Here is a 19,190-nt window from a genome sequence, read left to right on the forward strand (position 1 = left end):
AGACTAATCCAACCGACTCTTGCTTTATAAAGCAACACAGGTTTTTTTTTTTTTAAGAGGTTAAGTTCAACTTGATCTTTATCAGCAAACTGTGATTTCAGAAGGAAAATGAACTTGACAACTGTTTCAACAACCTGAATGTTTATGTATGTCTTCGGTTAATGCCTAAAGTCAATATTTGTTAAGTCTGATTGATAAAAATATGTGCCTTTCATCAAGGTCAAATTAATTTGTGGAAATTTGCTTTTGCTTACCATGCTGCTTTTGCACAGAATCACTTGTCAGACTTTGCTAAAACTATGCAGACATTTTCTCATTTAAATTATTATCTTCACTATGAACTTCACTGTTCACACACTGCCTCATCTGAATGTGTCTTTTTTTAAAGGATGCTGCAGATTGGATTCCAATTCAGACAGGTGATAAATTACCTGACTTGACCTAATTCATTAATTTTAATGGTATTTGAAGTCTTTATTTTATTCAGGCTTCTCCGATAGACTTGTCTTATAGACATCTTTATAATAATGTCCATTCATCAACTACTTAAAGCACATCACTTGAAACTGGATGTGACTGTGAGGATGCACACTGTTTGCTGGGTTGTGTTCTGGCTTAGGATTCCTTGGATGTTGCAGGTTCCATCAGGCAAATGTAAGGCTGACTTTGCATGAGATAGTAAAGCTTGGGAAGGAGTTCTGAAGCTGTGTGTTAAATATGTATGGATGAATTTATGTATATTCAAATGTTCATCTAATTAAACTGTGTTGAAACTGCTGCTTTCACACAGTACAACCACACCATATGTTGTATCATAGGTCTGAAGTTACACTGTGTAGTGTAGGACTAAGCAAATGACATTCCTTTGTAATTGAGGTCATTAGAGTATAGCTTTGTGGTATACAGAGATGAGGATTTCCTCCAGATATTTTATGCCACAAGTTAATTCAGGAAAACAACAAACAAACAAACAAAAACCCAACTCCCCAAAAGCAAAACCCAAACAACCCTGTTTCTGTCTTCCTAATGCAGATTAATTCTGTGATCTACTGTATTCACTTAAAATTTGAGTGATTTTTATCACATATTCCTGAATATAATACATGCCTGGATTATAGGATACTACGTATATATCTATGTTTAGATAGATAGATAGATAGATAGATAGATAGATAGATAGATAGATAGATAGATGGATAGACTATATAACTAACTGTGGGGGAAAAAAACCCAAACACAAAACAACAGGACGGAGGGATCAGTTCAGGAAAGTGAAACATGACAGAGATGAAAAAGCAAGTTAGCACCTGAATTGGAGTAGGAAACCAGCAATTCTTTCTTGCCATTCATAGAACAAATTTTCTCATGTTAAAAGAAAGATACATGCAACAAGTAGTAATGCTACACCAAAGAAACAACCAAAGCTGCTTGTGAACTGAAGTTTAACCCCCTGCAGGCTGCTGGATTTGCCTTCTCCTCCTGAGTTTGGTGGGAGCTCAGGAGAGCTGTGTGGAAGGACTGTGAAAGAGCTGCTGCAGGAGATGGTAGTTAATGCCTCCTCATTGCTCTGAAATGTCACTGTCACATTCTGAGAAAACTCTGGCATTTGCAAAGCCTCAGATGAGGGCAGGATGGAACTATTTGGTGGTTCCATTTGTCTTGAAGGGATGAGGTCCCACAGCTGCTCGAGGGAGGCCAGCAGCAGGTATGGCTGGAGTTCAATCATAGTAGTCAATAAAGCATGGAACAAAAAAATACATTATAGAGTTAATGTATATTGAATTGCTTCAATTAACTGTACAGGTAGGTAGTTAGGTAACAGTGAGGAGTTTTCAATAATGAATTTTCTATTTTGACTTGCCCTGGAACGTCATCAACAAAAATGAGAAAGGAAAAATGCTGCAAAATAATATTTTTCTGCCTTCTGAAACTTCTTTTAAATGTGATAGTGGAATTATTTTTCACAGTTACGCAAGTAAGGGTATTATTTTTTTTAGTTGAAGAAACTATATCTGTTAGAGGCAGTTGAAAGAAAAGCCCTTTGTTTCTAATATCCTTTATTCTGTATGTTGGGCTGAGAGCAGTGAAAAAGTTTGGAAGAAGTAGAATATGGTGCTTTTTGAAGAATAATTGAGCATATCCGGAATGGAGAGAAAATGAGGAGCATCCAGCAAAATTAAAAACTTGGAGATATCAAGAAGAGGAAAAAACTTTCTTACTGCAAGGACAAGACCCAGGAAGTTAAAAGGAAAAGTAAGAACCTCCCCTAGACGGGGATATTAGAATTTCTTCAACCCAAACACAATTGAAGGTTGATGGGGCTGGAAAAGATCCCTGAATAAACATGAACTTTGCTTGTTTCAGCAGGCCATAATTTTTTGTTTGTGGATGTAGTAGCTAAATTAATCACTTAAATTCAGATTTAGATGCAAAAATGAAATGTTTTCCTGAGCTATGGTGAATAGCTACAACTCCCATTGAGTCAATTCCTTCCAGCAGCTGGACCTGAAAAATGGTCAGTGCTCCTGAAATTCAACTACTTAATTTAGGAACTAGATCACATGAAATATTTCATTAGAAACAAACTATTTCCTTAAAAAAAAACTCAAACCCCTCAGGTCTGTCAGTGTTGTTTTATATCTGGTTTGGCAACTAACAGATTGTTGCTGAAAACAAGTAGTAGCTGACTCTGTATCAGAAGTTGAATTTATAAGTTTTTAGACACCAATCCTGGGCTGAAATCAAGGCCTGTCTATTTACACACATGTAGAAAAGAGAGGTCCGGGTAATGTCCTTGAGGAACAATATAGAAATATAATGTATAATGTGCAACATGTAACATATTACATATAGTGTTACATTATTTATAATATTATAATATAATATCAGCATATTATAATATTATTTATAATATTATAACAATCTTATAATATTATATTACTGTGTTCTATAATGAAAATATGTACGTTATAAGTATGTGTGTGTGTATATATATATAATTAGGGAGTTTGAAAAATACTCTCAGACCCATGGTATGATTCTCAGGGTTGTCCTGTGCAGGACGAGGAATTGGGCTCTGATGCTCCTTGTGGGTCCCTTCCAACTCAGAATGTTCTGTGACTTTATATAAATATAAGCAACCCAAATTTATTCAGTTACTGGTCTGGCTTCAGTGGCTGCCATGGGTAGCTGAAGAAAAATATGACCCTCAGCCAAAGGAAACTGTGAGCAAAAGAAAGCAGGAGATACAAAGGTGCAGCAGCAGCAATTAGTTCAAGGTGCAGAGTTGAAACTCAAACTGCTTAAGACTCAATCTTGTGCTCAGAAGCAGTATCTGAGAGTTAAGTTGCCTAGAAATAATAAACATCACTTCATCCCTCCAAAATTGTGTGTTTTGGGCTTCTTTGCTGTTTGCATGGACAGTCTCCTTCATTTACCTGGCAGCTCTGATGGGACTGATCAATTCTGGCACCTTCTGTGTAGTCTCAAGGCAATCCAGTACTTTGGAACAGGGAGGGAAAATTAGTCTGTGCTGATAGACTTTGCAAAATAAAGCCAAGTTTTTTCTAAATTTAAGTAGAATTAGGAAGTGAAGTATACATATTTAAATTGAGCTGTTGCTGCAAATGCTTTCCCAATTTAATTTTCAACTTCTCTTTTCTTCATGGAGAATTTAATTATACTGCAACTATTCTAAATCATTCCCTTTTTAATTGCCTTTTTATTTTCAAAGTAATCATCGGTTCAGATTTTTTCCTTTACAGATCATTCTGATATTCATGTACTTAATGGCCTTCATTAAAAGTCACTAAATAAATGAAAAAAAAAAAAAAAGACTTTTTTCTTTCCTTTTTATTTTGTTTTTCTTGGCTACTCCAATCTCATCTTTAACTTTGGGTATACATAAGCTTTTACTAGGCTTAGTAACAGGGAATAGCAAGAAGATAATTAAGACCTAGGATTGTTTCAGTGATGTTTTATAAACACATTTGAATGTGTCTCTTCCCATGAGTCCATAAGGAGTAGCTATCACCACTGTGTAAACAGTATCATTTTCCAGGCACAAGTCCAGTAGTAATAAACCAAATATACTGTAGGAAAGATGCTTGTATCCTTTTTTATTTTTATATTACTTTTCAAGGAAAAAAAGGTGATTCTATAATGATGTATTTCTTGTAATTGCTCTTCAAACTCCTGATTGAATTTTCTAGAAATGATGGGAGTACTTATCTCTGTGGAGAAAGAGTCTCTTTGAAGTCTGAGCATCCTCTAAGAAGTTCTGCTATAAGTCAAGCAAAAAGAACATCTAATCCCAACTAAAGGTGTACCACAGTTCTAAAAGGCTTCCTGCCTTCAGAGCTCTTCCACTGAAAGATTTCTGTTACTCATTGATAAAAGCTGCTATAGATTTCTTTGACTTCATAACCAGTAACCTACCAACAAACAAATGTGATTCAGGAGGAAGGTTTGCTTCTTGTTCTTTGATCTGGTCAAGACTACACAAGAGAAAATAATAGTGAGACATTTTGTCCAATTTCGAAACCATTTTTTATGAGGGAAAAACACAACTCTTTATGAAAGTCTTCAAGTGACACACAAAACTTACAGCATGCTGACAGCAGTCTCTTGTAAGAAGCCTTTACAGAGAAGTAAATGAACCTGTTCTTCATTTTTCCTAATGAATGTTTTATCTTCTGATGAGTAACTTCTGATGTTCTGATGAGAAACCTGTAACTTAGATCTTTCGAAAATACTTTATTTTCTACAGTATTTATTTTGTATTTAATATATAGAATATAATTGATACATACACAATTAAAGTTATTTTAACAATATTTTTGAATGAAAAAATGTTACAAATAGTTATTTAGAGCTGTTAACTATAAATTTTACTTATATAGGACACAGAGATAACAGTACTGCAATAATGTCAATGCTACACTGTTATACTGAATAATTTTATTTCCAAGTAATCTTAATCTCACAAAAATCCATTCTGAGATGTAAAAAATACCAACAAATATAAAGTAAGGTGATGCATTTCTTTATTACCTTCATAAGTTGAATGTAGGTGGCTCTGCTTCCTAAGTCTTACAAAGGTGGAGCATAATAGTTCCTTAAGAAGAAAACAATGAGGTTCTCTGCCAAACTTGGAATGAGCCAAGAACAACTAGAGTTACATCCATCTCCTGAGTTTCTGCTTGAAGAAGTTGTGAAAAGCTACACTGAGAGATACTAGAAATTTGCCATACTTTGTGGAGAGAATATATCAAAGCAGAGTTTGAGAGAAGCAGTGATCCTTACCAAATCTGTGCAGTATTCATTGTCTTAAGTCAAGCCCTCAGCATAGTTGGACTGTTCTCTGAAATAATCAGAAGCTTTAGAACAGGATACTGGAGAAAAAGGAAACAGATGCTTTTTTTTTTTTATCCCTCTCCTTTTCCTTTTTTCTCCCTTGAGAAACGAGGGAAGAGCCAGGTTAACTTTTAGAGTGCCAGAATGTAGTAGCCAAATGTAGAAGCAATACCTGAAGCCTTTGTGTAAATACCATGATAATTCTTTATTTATTCACAGGAGCTAGAAATAGGGCTGATCTTTTTGGTACAGTTTAACCTCTGAAGCACATCACCTGAGTCACTCATTTTGGTGTTAACCTTGTAGCTGTGCCTCTAACAATCTCAGGCTCTGGAATGCTGGAATTGGCATTGAGAATTTTTACATCATGTTTTATTAATTTATTTATCAGGCTTTTCTTCTTGTACCCTGCACAATGAAGGTAAAGGGGCAGGAGATGAGAATGACATTTATTTATGTTATCCCCTCTAGTAAAATGTGTCAATGACATCTCCTGTGAAAAAAAATGCATTTCTCTTTTCCCGTATGTCCAAAGGTACCCACAGCTACATAAAAATATAAGTAACTGTTACCTGACCATATAAACTCCAAGATTCATCACTGGAGTTTTTTGCTCACCAGTTGTTCAATTTACACGATGGGCTAAAGGGAAGGGTTTTGTTTTGGGCTCTAGAGGCTTCAAGGGCTTTGCAAAAAAGTCCTGAAACAACAGTTGTGGAATTTACAATTAAAAAAAAAAAATAATTACATCATCCTATGTAAAATATTCAGTAAAATTCAGCTTTCCTAAATATATTTTGTGTGCTTATGACACTAGCAATAAGGATGCACAGCTTTGAGCTGCTGCACTGTGCAGATCACTGACTTTGAGCTAAATGAAGCAATGAATGAAAAGCAATTCTTGGACTTCTGTTGTTTTCAGACTCAGCCACACTGAATCAATTATACATTGCCAAAGGCTAAAGGCTCGTTAGTTGGGTAAAAGATAAGAAAAGCAAAGAGGAAAGATGAGTCATGGCAAAATGGCAGCAAATGTTCCCATAGTTGGCAGTGTTCTTACTGTCCGTGTTTTCAGCTGGTGCTCCAAATGTATTTGGTTCTTCCAGAAAAGCTGCTGCTGAGCAATCCTGGCTGGATGCAAGGTGAGATGGCATCAAATCCCCAAACATAAAATCATGTGTGTCATCCCAGACACCGGGGGGGAGTAGGTCTGAATCACAGTTTAGGATTCGAGGGTTCTTATTTCGTGGCTTCTCTGTAACACCCTGATGGATGAGCTGTTAAGGAAACCACTTCAACACTACTTTGAGAGTTGGCAATTGTGAGTCTTTCCAAACACCAGCAGCAAAATACAACTCCAACTGGAATTTGTCAAGAATTGTGCACTTCCAATGGGGCAAACACACTCCAGAAACCAATTTGCAATCTAACCCTGCTTGCTGCAGAGAAAAAATTAAATGTTCAGCCTCTTTAGCTGACTGAACATTTGTTTGTGAGGAAGCGTATCACTTATTCTAGCCTTTGCCATGCTTCAGAAGTATGTATGTTTGTCTCTCAGGAAAAAAGAATCAAGAATTGAATAAGAATTTTATTTTTCCAGTATAATTTTCCCTTGCTACCAGTTTTTATTTCATTTCTAACCTAAAGTCTTCTCTCTTATCCTTCTCTGGGTTTAGTTTGCACACGAACAAAGTTCAGTTACTAAATTGCAAGTTAGGTTCTCTGGGATCTGTTGTTATTCAATCCCTTTATGTAATTGATTCCAAGTCCTTGGCTGAGTTTCCAGGAAGGCACTGCCTCATGAGCTGGAGGTTTCTGCTTGGCAATTTTTTGAGGATTTTATCTGTCAAGTGAAGTTGTAATCATGAAGAGAAGCAATTTCTGAGGTACTACTTCCATGAAGAAGCATGAAATTGGGTGTTGGGAAAAGCTATTATAGGTGTCTTTTGTGATTTCAGAATGATTTAATTATGTTTTTCCACATAACTGAGAAGTGAGCGAAGTAAATAAAGATGCCAGCTTTTTTATTTTTTTTCCTTTAATTTTCCTTTTTTTTTTCCCTTTTTTTTCCTTTTTTTTTTTTTCCCCTGGCATCAGGAAAAGAAAATTAATAATCTTTTGGCCTCTCTGTAATGTTTTAAAACTTCCACACCCTTCCCGCCTCTATTGCACCATTATGTCTACAGCACTAGTTGAGGCAACAGAATGAAGAGAGAGTCTACACTTGTCATTTATCTCTGCAAACTGTCATTCCAGAAGAGGACTACGACATCTTGGTGTGGCATGTACAGGAAACATGGCATTCCCACTGCCAGGCTATATCCAATTAAGGCACAATTACTAGGCCATTGGACTGGACACTTGGCATAAATCCCTGTGTGAAAACACACAAATTCTTTGCTTTACATTGTCTGATTGTCCAGGGACTTCTACACATGTCAGCTCTGAAACTCCACAGAGCACTTGTGGCCATGCTGGGAAAAACAGTGACAAGGGATGAGGAAAAGGGTGGGCACTTAATTCTTTCTTTGCCTCTGTCTTTAATAAGAAGACCAGTTGTCTCTGGGGTATCCATCCCCCTCAGCTGACAGACAGGGATGGGTTGCAGAATGAACCCCCCCACAATCCACGGGGAAATCCAGTTGGACATACACCAGTCTAGGGGGCTGGATGGGTTTTTTCCGAGTTCATAGGTTGCATGATGCTGTACAGTAAATTCATATGAACTCTGTATTACCTAATGTAGACAGACTTTAAAACAGTTAGTTTTGAATGAGATGATCTTCAGGAGGAAATTACGTATCTCAGTCCTTGACAAGAGACTGTTTTAAGAGAGACTTTGAACAGTGATGATGCCATACTGTGAGCTGGCTTCCCATAAGTAGAACTGAAAACATGTATAATACTACAGTAAGTACGAATTTTTCCACTTAGAAGTCCTTGTTATCCAGTGACCAGGTGAGCTGAGTGAAATCGTGTGTATAAATGTGCGTCACTGGTGAACTTACACTATTTATGGAGTGGGTAACTATTACAACAGAACACTGCAGGACTTCAATTATTAATTAATGTTTCCAGAGCACTCTGAGACTCCCTCAGTAGTTTTTAGTTAGAGGTTGTTGTATTTTTAAAAAAATGATTAAAATTATTACTTCTACGATGACTACTTAAAATGCCTTCAATAAGTGTTTAAAGACTGACAATTAGGTATGTGTGCACATACATGTACATTTTTACAAAAAGAGTACAAAGCATTATTAAAAAAATAATGTTGCAAAGATTCAACAGCAATGTGTTTGAGCATATTAAAAAATACCATAAGCACAATGTGAAATAAGGCTGAGTATATAAATAAGAGAGTCAACAAGATCATTGAACTACTTGATGGTCAAAGTGATATTTAAGAAGTTGAAGTGGAAGATATTGTTTCATCAGAGAGAAGGTTTATGTATTCCCTCTTCTAAAATTACTCTTTCAGACAGAAGTCTCTGTTAGTTAATTTGCTTGACCTCACAGGAAAGCTCATGAGGAGCACTTGTACAGCCCATTACAATGTCCAGACCTTCCCGTTGCTTTCAGTTTTAAGCAATAACCAGTGCAAGAACTAGATGAGTGTGGCATATCAGTCCTGTCTGTGTGATATTTCTCCTCCTCTTGCTGCTTTTCACATCCAAAAGTTTACTGTACAGTCTGACAACAGCATGTGCAGGATAGCACAGAACATCACCATATGGGAGTTTACATTTGTGTGCTGGTTGATTATGAAAGTTCAATCCCTTTTTTTTCCTTCATTTGGTGAACATAGTATTCATTTGCCATCCCTGGTGCGTGACTTTGCTTTTTGTTGAATTGAGATACAAGAGCTGGCTCTATTTATGGCCTAGGTATATAGCTGACTAGTGCAATAGTCTCGAAGGTGACATGCTGAATGCTTTGCCTGAAGAAGTGGAGATTTACTGTAGAAGGGTAAACAGCACCCTGTGTCCTGCCTGCTGTGTGACTGCTGAAGGGAGGTTAGGAGTTAGAAGAGAGCTGAGAGAGGGAGGCAAGGATAGCTTTTACTGGGGGCAGTCACTGCCCAATCTCCCTTCCCACCACCGGGGGAAAGGAGAGGAAGGGACAGCTCTTCCCCAGCTCTCCATTTGACCTTACTCTCCTTCCATTGCCACCTGCCCTCTGGAAATGATATTTAGTTCTACCCCTTCCCTGCTGTACCTTTCAGGATGGAGAGATGGGTAGCAGATCTTGAAAAGAAAGGGACAGCCTGTAGGGTCCAAAAATCCCTGGGGTTGGCAGGGACCTCTGAAGACCATTTAAGTGAAGAACACTCTACTGAAATGAGAGTCACCTTAACAAGTTTCCCAGAGCCATGTCCAGTCACGTTTTGAGTATCTCCAAGGATAGACAACCTGTCTGGGCAACCTGTTCCAGTGTTCAGGCACCCCCTCAGTGAACAAGTGTTTTCTTAAGCTCAGATGGGAATCCCAGAAAGATTTTTTGATGTGAGGGAGTTAGGGTTCATACCTCTAATAAAGTGCAAGTCTTAGTGAGGGGACAACGTAGGAGAGGGGACCTGTCTCATCAGGGATTTAGATTTAGATTTTCAGAGCTTCCCTTAAGAGGCTTCCTAACATCCTTTACCTGCACAAAACATTGCTGAACCTTTTTCACCCCAGACCTTGCTCTGCTCCTGACACCAAATTACTGCTTTGTTCTCTAGGCATTCCTCAGGCACATTTACTTATAAGTCTTAGAAATCGTGAGCTAATTCTGGAAATACATTTTATACACCAAGGTCCAGACTACTAAGAAGCCCAGGTGATCTGCTCTTGTTGACTTCTGGACTTCTCTGTACTTTATCCATTCTGCCAGTCATTGTCACCATTCACACACTTTATTTGCCCCTACTTTCATTTCTGGGTTATTAACAGACATGTGCAATATTATCAGGTTTTGTATCTCATTAGACACACTTAATTTAGTGATTATTCTCTGTACCTCAGTAAGCAGATGTTCAATACTGTGAAAATACCTAAAACTATAAACTGCTTTATATAAAATAAATGTGTATTCTTCTCATATGAAGGATAACTATTCTTTTAAATATGTATCTTGTATCCAGGTTAAACCCCAGATAAATTACTCTCTTCAGTCATAAAATCACTTATCCAGTTTGTATTTTCCCATGTGAGCTTTTCTTTAGCTTATGCTTCTGTATGGCAGCCAAGGTGTAACTAAAACAGCAAAAGGTCAGAATAATGAGCCATTTCCACAGGTGAAGCTAATATTTCACTACATGACTCCTACCTGCTGATCTCATCTTTTAAAGTGTTTTGTGATGCTATGGTTGAAGAACACCACATAACACAAATTGTTTTGAAACTCAGCCAAATATTGTAGGTCAAGATTTAGGCAGGAAGAAATTTCAATATTACATCCTTGAAAAATAAATTTATCCATGAACTGTGTAGGGAGATACTGTTAGGTAATATTTTGAAGATGGATATACTCACATCTGAAAGGAAGAGCTGAATGGGGTATGGTTTTGGAAGATTCTATTTGCTTATTTAAGCTTTGTTTTTTTTCCTGCAATGTTCCTTCTTCTCTCTTATCATTATGTCAGAAATGACAGAAGAAGAAAAAAATATCTCTTTTAAAAATAATATCTTGTTACTCACAAGCAACCTGAACTTTACTCAGCAAGGTGTGCCCATTTTCCCTGAACAGTAATCACAGTAAGACACTTCTGGTTTTGAGCAGACTGACAGGCAGATTAAACAAGATATGTAATTTTCTTGTAATCATAAAATGGACAAATACATTGTAATGTCTATTTAAAATAATAAATTAAGTTATTCAGCAGTTAATTGCCAACACATAGACAGTGATGGGTAGAAAGATGCAATAAAGGGTTGGGATACATCAGACAGGATTTGTGAAGTACAATCCACATGCCAGCATGGTCAGAAGTGTTCCCCCTCATGCAGGCACCTGTTCTATTCCAAATAAAACTTTCTCCATGGCTTGGAGCTGTGGACCAAGGTTTCCCACTGTGGAAACACCTACTGATGGGGATGAGCTCTGACATTGTATGGTTAAGACCACTTTTTCTTATAAATTATAATATGACAAAAAGCTGGTCCTCAGCTTTTACCCGACAGTGTTGTTCTCATAACAATTGCTTAGGACATGAGCCCCAAGACTACCCCGGTGTGCTTTCAGCCTAGGGAGTGTTCTTGGCCCATCAACCATAGAATTCACCGGTCGCTCCATCAGGAGTTCTCCTGTTGAATCAATACTGTTGGGGAAAAGGGAGTTTTATGGACTCAGAGAGTGCACATTAGAGTATGGCTCAGCTGCCTGATGATGATAGTAATTAAAAGAGGTGGAAATACAGCAATCTATTAATACGTTTATCTTATGGAAAATTCAGGAGCAGCCTGGTATCCAGGACAAAACACCATTCACAAGCATCTTTTCTCTGCTTCCGTCCTAGAAATATTACTGTAACACTCCAGCCTCAGGAGTTTAAGGAAATGGAGTTACCCAACAGCAGTCACAGCTTAGACATCTAAGCTCTGTGAAGGAAAAGCCTTGTGGTTATACCCAGGACTTAAAATGTGCTTTGGGTTGCTGTGGGAGTTCAGGATGCAGAGTTTTAAGTTGTCATTCTGGATTCTGGTTAGCCAGTCTCTGAATTATACAGAAATCCTGTACTGGCTGTCAGATCCTGGTGCTGGGCAGTTGGGGTGCAGACCCTATCTGTAAATGTCTGAGTCTTTAACATATCTCAGTTTTAGCTTATTTTTCCGAGTGGATGGTTTATTTTAGGAGCTAGTAAAAAACATTTGGCATGTGTTTTCTAAGGACTCTTGACCATAAGTTGGGAAGCAGCAGTGACTTGGATGGTGTGAGGAGGCAGAGGTGGCAGCTTGACCTGGGCTAGCCATGGCAAACACAAAATAGGTGGAGGACATTCATCTAAGCACTTGTCTAAGGGCAAAAAGCAATCTATTTTTCTTGGCTTGGTATTGTTTCCCTCCTTTCTCACTGATTTAAGTAAAATGGTGAACATCTGCCTTATATTGCATAGGGTTTTTTTAAAATTTGACTCCTACTGCTTCTCTGCTGAATTGGACTGAGGTGACCCATAGCAGAACTATAATGTCATGAATTCTCTGATTTCCATTTCTCTTTTTCAGGGGTGTATCTAGCATGACAAAGTTGTGAGCTGAGGTGTCTGACAAAGTTCATTTCAGTTTTGTCTTTCTTTTTTTATGGTATGATAGTCAAAACTAATAAAATGACCATCAAATGTAAGATAAAACCATGCTGTGTTATTTCAACACAGCAATTGAATTCTATCAATCAAGCCACCCTTTTCTGCCAGAGAAGCAAACCATAGAGCTTTATATTGTGTGTCTAACATCAACAATAACAACAAACAAAAAAACTAAGTGTAGATTACATTAAAGAGTCTAATCTGTAAAAGGATTGTACTTCAAAAACTCAGAACATGAACCAGAAAAGAAAAAGAAGGCTTACAGCATACGTGTGATAAGAATAGTCTAGACATCAGTGTATGAATATTGAATCGCAAAAACTGAATAACACAGTGATAAGATCAAGCAAATTTATGAAACACAAAGCTGCCAGAAAGAATACGAATATTTAAGAGGAAAAAAAAGAGTATGCATGGAATAAAATTAGAAGATTAGTTCAGTAACAAGCTCCCCTAAGTTATCTTTCGTGAGTGTTTCGGAGACAAGGAAAAAAAAAGATTAATCTTAGTTCCATAATCAAAAAACATGTTTTAGCGCAAAGTAGCATGTTGCTTGAGAAATACAGTGGAAGGAACCTCCTGGGTCATGAAAATTATTTCTAGTATTCCAGAGGCCTTTCCAAATGCTATTTTTTTTTGTAGAACTATCATGATCCGTGTCAAAAGCATGCACTTATTTTCTGTCCCTGTTATTCCCATTCAAAGAGGAGTTCCAGAACCTGATTACAGTAATAGCTAAGAACCTTCTCATTTTCAGCCAGAATTTATTAATGGGCAATTTATACTCATTTGTACTTCTGCCAATAGCCCTTTAGCTTAAATTGTCTCTTTCCCCGCTGTTGATCCTCTGATATATTCATAGACAGCACTCATAATTCCTCTTCATTTTCATCTCCTGGCACTAATCAACACAAAAACTTGCAGTCTCCTCTCAGATTGCAGCTCTCCATTCCCCTGCTAATCCCTGAGGCTGTTCTCTGAGTCTGCTCAAGTCTGAGTTTATCCCCCAGATATCCATCAGGGTGTGCAGAGCTCCAAGGAGCTGCCTCCTGGAAGGGAAGCACTCACCAGCATCCTGTGCCTTGACATCCACACTATCTCTATGGGAAATACTTACCCCAGTGCTCTCAGTGATGCATTTCCCTTTTTCCCAGACAACACTGCACTGGTAGCTCAGTCACTCTCTGATGAACTATTTGACAAGGATCCTTTGTTGTTTCAAATTGTAAAGCCCTGAAGTGACAACAGAAGCTCTGACGTTATTCCCATGGTATATTATCTTGCACTTCCAACTAGTAAACTTCAGCCAATTTCTTTTATTTACAACAGCTCTGTGTTATGTCAGGTTATCAACATTACCTAATCAGTAAATTTTAATTCAGAGTAAATATTGTTGGTAGTCTCCAGTATATGTTGTCATTACAAAAAGAGTAGGACAGGACTTATACGTTACAGATGTACTTAGGAAACATAATTGGGAACCCACAACAGCCAAAAGTTTTTATTATCATGCAAGTGGCTCAGAAATAATGACATTTTGCTGCATGTACTTTCATATAATCATACAGAATCATAGAGTCTCAGAAGGGTTTGAGTTGGAAGAAACCTTAAAGATCACGTCATTCCAACTCACCCCACCCCTCCATGGGCAGGGACACCTTCCACTAGATGAGTTTGCTCAGGAACCCTGAGCAGGAGGGCCCCCAGACAACCTGGCCTTGGTTGTCTTTCCTGAGAGGAAAGACAAAAAAACTGAGGTATATTGGTAAATCTATTGTTCGACAGTGCCCAAGAGCCAAAAAAAAAAAAATTTCAGTATTAAGAAACTGCTAGCTGGACTGCTTTTCCTCTTAATAGAAACAGCCAAAACATCTGAGCATGAGAACCTGGTGTGAACCTATTGTGAACCTCATGTCAGCTCAGGAGGAACTGACAAAAAGGATAGTGAGATCAATTGCTTAAAACCTTTCATTAAAAAACCATTCAAGAGAAGGTAGTTCCTTACATCATTCATCTTGAATGAACTATGATAAGCAGTGTATTTCATTGCACACAGAAGGAATAACAAAACCAGGATTTTATTGCTGTGAAATCCTGTGGGAGCAGTTTGTCCAGGAAGCTTACAGCTCCTCTGAGTCATTGTCAAAGGTGCATCACTTTAGGGGGATGAGATCAGCAGCATCTTTGCCTGACTGACTACTCTCCCATGGGACTGGATGCTTGGGAGTTAGAGGAACATGGAAGTCAGGAAGCATAAGATTGACATGGGTGCCTTTGAGAAAGCCGGGTGGCTTTTGTGGTAGATGTGGAACACAACTTTAGAGAGGCTCATTCATGGGGAAGTAAAAAATGCTGCCCTTCATGTCTCCTGTGGAAGAAAGAAAACACAGAACAAACTGACCTAAATCAGAACTGGATGAATTGTCACTACTCCCTGGGCTTGGAGAAAATAGATCATCCTAAAGGCACTCACAGCTACTTCTGCTACCCTGTATTTCTGCAAACCTCACGGCTTACTCTGCAGCTCCTTGTCTTGAACTGTGGGTCTGCTTGAGAGCTATAAAGCTCTCTCCTGTTGTTTCCTTCAGTGCAGCTTCTTCCTTTAAATCTTGCAGCAGAAATACCTTGCTTTGACAAATTCAGAGGTTTCTGTGGCTGTGATAAAAGCTCAGTGATGCTCATTCCTCACTGCCTATGTACTTTGTAAACCATTTGTCGTCGAGAAAGGGAGACCAAAGTGGATGTGGGATTTTAGAAAGGACAAGAAATGACAGTCCCTGTCTTTTATCTCTTTAAATGTCCTATCTGGAGGTTTAAAAATATCAGTGTTCTGCTTGATGATTTTTCTTTGCCTCCTTACTTCCCAAGAAACCTGTTACAAATCTAACCAATCCACAAACGTACACACTGTTCTTCCACAGCATGTCCTTCAATATTTCAAATATTGCCAGAGGCAAGCAAACTCCTGTTTTCTTCCAAAGGTTTTCAGGATCTGTATTACAGCTAGTAAAATAGAAAATAGATTTGCTATTTTACTATTTAATTTTTTATTTATTAAAGGCACTTGGCGGCTGCTTAATAACATGCTTTAAATTTTGGTCAGCCCTGAAGTGTCAGGCAGTTGGACTAGATGATCATTGTAGGTCCCTTCCAAATGAAATAGTCCTATTCTATTCTATTCTACTCTATTCTATTATTTTACCCTCTACATTGTATTTTTTGATTTTCCACTTGAGGATTCCCCTGCAGATTAGTAAAAGATCAAAAATATTCTGGGGCCCGAAGGTGACTGTCACACAGGCAATAAAAATGCAAAATACAGTTGAAATAATCTGATGAAAAATGCAGGGGGTGGGGGGTAGTTGTTATTTTGAAGTCAGAAGCATATGGCAGCCAACAGTGCTTCTTAAATGGTTTTGTGGGAATGTCTGGTGGATTTGAAGAATTCCTGGCTGGCTGCTGTTAACCTCCAGTTAGAATCAATGCCCTTGTCAAAGTACTTTTTAATAGTTACTGTAAGGAAAATGAAACCATTTTGTTGTTAAAAGCCACTCACATGATACTGCAATAATTTTAAATCAATGAAATGCAATAGTTTTTGTGAAAAATATGAGCAAATAACTGTTATTTATTAATTTTCCCTCAATGGATCTCACTTGCCAATTTATTGTTGCTGTCCTCCAGCTTTACTGGCTGTGTGCAGGTCCTACTATCCTGGTTTAAGCTGTGGGCTGTCTGCATCCATTATGGAAAGAGTGCAAACAACCAAGTCCTGTTTGTGAGTCAAATAGTTCTCATCCAATAAGAGCTCCTGGCTGTACAGCATCAGACAAATATTTGAGGAAGAAAATTATAGGTTGTAAAGGATTGTTGATCCACATTTGCTTATAAAATGAAACATACATGTTGATTTTGTTCAGATAGACATTAAATAAACAGATAAAATAAAATAAAATAAACCTCATCTGTCTCCAGCTCCACATCTCAGCATGCAGCCCCATTTCAGAGTGCCTTTAGGGAAGTTCCTTGGTTTACTTTCTGTGTGGGACTTGTTCTTGGAAAGGCATAGCAGATTTAAGGACTGGACTAGGGGCAGGAAAACAACAAAGGCAGCTACAGCCAGAAAATTCATTATCCTTCTGTACACAGGGGCAAAAAGGCTCAGAAATATACCACAAACCACTGGGAAAATGGGCATGTTTGGACAGTGTGTGGTTTATCAACCTCTAGGCAGTCTGTAGGTTGTGTGGTGCATGGAATCCTGAGAAATACGCTGAGATAATTGTATGAAACCACATTCTTTTTAGAATATTTGCATTATAGTAAGTAGTAACTTTGGGTGCCAGCCACATCCACTTTTCTCCCGAAACTTCAGCTTTATTTTGACAGCAGTTGTTCCAGAATGGAAGCTCCAGGGCTCAGATGCTTATAAAAGCTCTTCTTCATATTCATGTTCATTCCACTCCCAAGTAGAACTTGATGAATAATGATCAGACAGATTAAAACTGCCCACATGTTAAAATACAGATTCCTCTTTTTCCTTAGGTCATACCCAGTTACTTAAAGGCAACCCTGTAGCAGAAACTTTCTCTGTCCATTTGCAGGTTATTTTCTGATCCATCTGCATACAGGTTTGAAAAATATCCTCAGAGCAACTCCTTGAGCTGTTTTTCTCAATCCTTTTCTCATTTTCTTGGAGGGAAAAATAATTTTCATTAAAATACTGGCTTTTTTATCAGCAAAATTATTGAAATGGGTGAGAAAGCTTGAGGCTGAGGAGTGTTGGAGGGGATTTTGTTTGGTTTGTGCTCTTTCATGCTGGAAAACATTACAGTCTATAGTTCTACAATATTTCTGCAGTTTGTTAGCATCATGCCTTGTGCTGATGATGTGTGCTTAAGCAATAGGTTCTATGAGCGACATCAGCAGTAATGACATATATAATGTCCACAGTTTATCCAGCATTACATGTCCAATGTTATGTTATTGAGGCAGAATGTATTCCCATTGATTGCTGTGAAGGTTATGTGTGTATCAGTAAATCAAAACAAGCTTTAAAAAGTTAGAAAATTAATTGATATGAGGAATAGGAAATACAGAGATGTTGAAACCTTTCTCATAACCTTGGAGGTTTTTTATAATTAAAATCTGACCATTTCAGCATTGGTATGTTTTGGGTTTTTTTTTATTCCAAATCATTGCTTTGACTGAAAATGACTGATGTGCAAATATGGATGTTTAAGCAGAGCAACACTACACCTTGATAATAAGCTTGTGAGCAACTTTTGATAGAAATAAAACACTGATTTTCATTTATTAACTTGCTGAAATGCAGTTTTCATAACGAGCATTCTACAGTGTGTGTGTGTGTTATATTTCCAGCTAATGTAAATAGTGGTGGTGCACTTAAATATATATGTATATAAAAGTTTCTAAAGTTTGCAATGCAGGAATAATCAAAATATTTAGTAACATTTTGCTCTGTTACTGTTTACAGAAATGCTCCCCAGATGCCAACAGATGAATTGCCAATACAAATGTGCCATTACCAGGAATGGCACCAGGTGTTACTGTGGGGAGGGATATGAAACAAGCAGTGATGGAAGAAGCTGCACAGGTAAACAAGAAATTCCCCCTATAACATTAACACTCAGGTATCCTGATGGTTCCCTGAAGGCTGTCAGGGGCAGGGAGCTGGTGGTGGGCTGCCAGCTTGTTACAGGAGGGAATGGCAAGCTTAGACAAAATTTATTAAAAAGTCCTACCGCTGAGTCACAAGGTGCAGAAAGGACTCTCTTGCTTTCTAAACTCCTTCTCAGAGAGGAGTCCAGGTGTGGCTGAATCCAATCTTAACCTTGGATTATGTCAACAGTTTAAATTTAAGGAATTGCAGAGGTGTGATTGAACCACTTTTGTACTGCAGGTTTTAAGGACTGAAAAAACGAGAATATTTATATAAAATGAATCATTTATTATTACAAATGATCAGACAAAACATCTTAATCAAAATTACTTACACAATATGAAAGCTAAAACTGCTAGTAGTATAGTATAAGATAGAACACTGCACTATATTGAAGTAATTATTGAAGCAATTATATTAAAGCTAGCAAAAAAGAAATAATTATTAAGTAGAGATTTGATGTAGGTCACTCATGCCAATGCTTGTAGGGATCTCTCTTTCTCTCAGCCTCGGGGAGTGTCCCTGGAGGGCATCCCCACCCAAGGCAGGAGTCTCCACACATACAGCCCTGGCAGGGTTATGTCAGAAGAACCTGCCTGTATGAATGGGGACTGGACTTCTGTAGTAAAAAGTGATTGACTGCTAGTCACAGATTTACAGCCCAGCTACCGCCTTATCTGTCACATCCATCTTCAAAAAGCAGGATGTGTGTTTGAAGTTTGATGAACCAGGCTGTTTTTAGCATAATTCAAAACCAAAACCACCGTTACTGTGGCGCCAGCGGTAACTCAGCACGGAGAGCCTGTGTGATGGCTTGCACTGGTTGCATTCCCTGTGCTGTGTGATGGCTTGCACTGGTTGCATTCCCTG

General features: G+C 38.0%; 1 protein-coding gene across 1 annotated transcript in view; it reads left to right on the forward strand.

Annotated features, from left to right (window-relative positions):
- LRP1B (LDL receptor related protein 1B) overlaps positions 1-19,190 on the forward strand; it is a 672,863-nt gene that overhangs the window by 338,067 nt on the left and 315,606 nt on the right. Inside the window, exon 4 of the mRNA XM_027656245.1 lies at positions 18,135-18,254. Coding sequence (XP_027512046.1) covers positions 18,135-18,254 — 120 coding nt within the window. The remainder of the gene's footprint in view (positions 1-18,134; positions 18,255-19,190) is intronic.

Source organism: Corapipo altera, unplaced genomic scaffold (genome assembly GCF_003945725.1).
Source record: "Corapipo altera isolate COAL_440 unplaced genomic scaffold, ASM394572v1 68, whole genome shotgun sequence".
Taxonomy (NCBI): Eukaryota; Metazoa; Chordata; class Aves; order Passeriformes; family Pipridae; genus Corapipo; species Corapipo altera.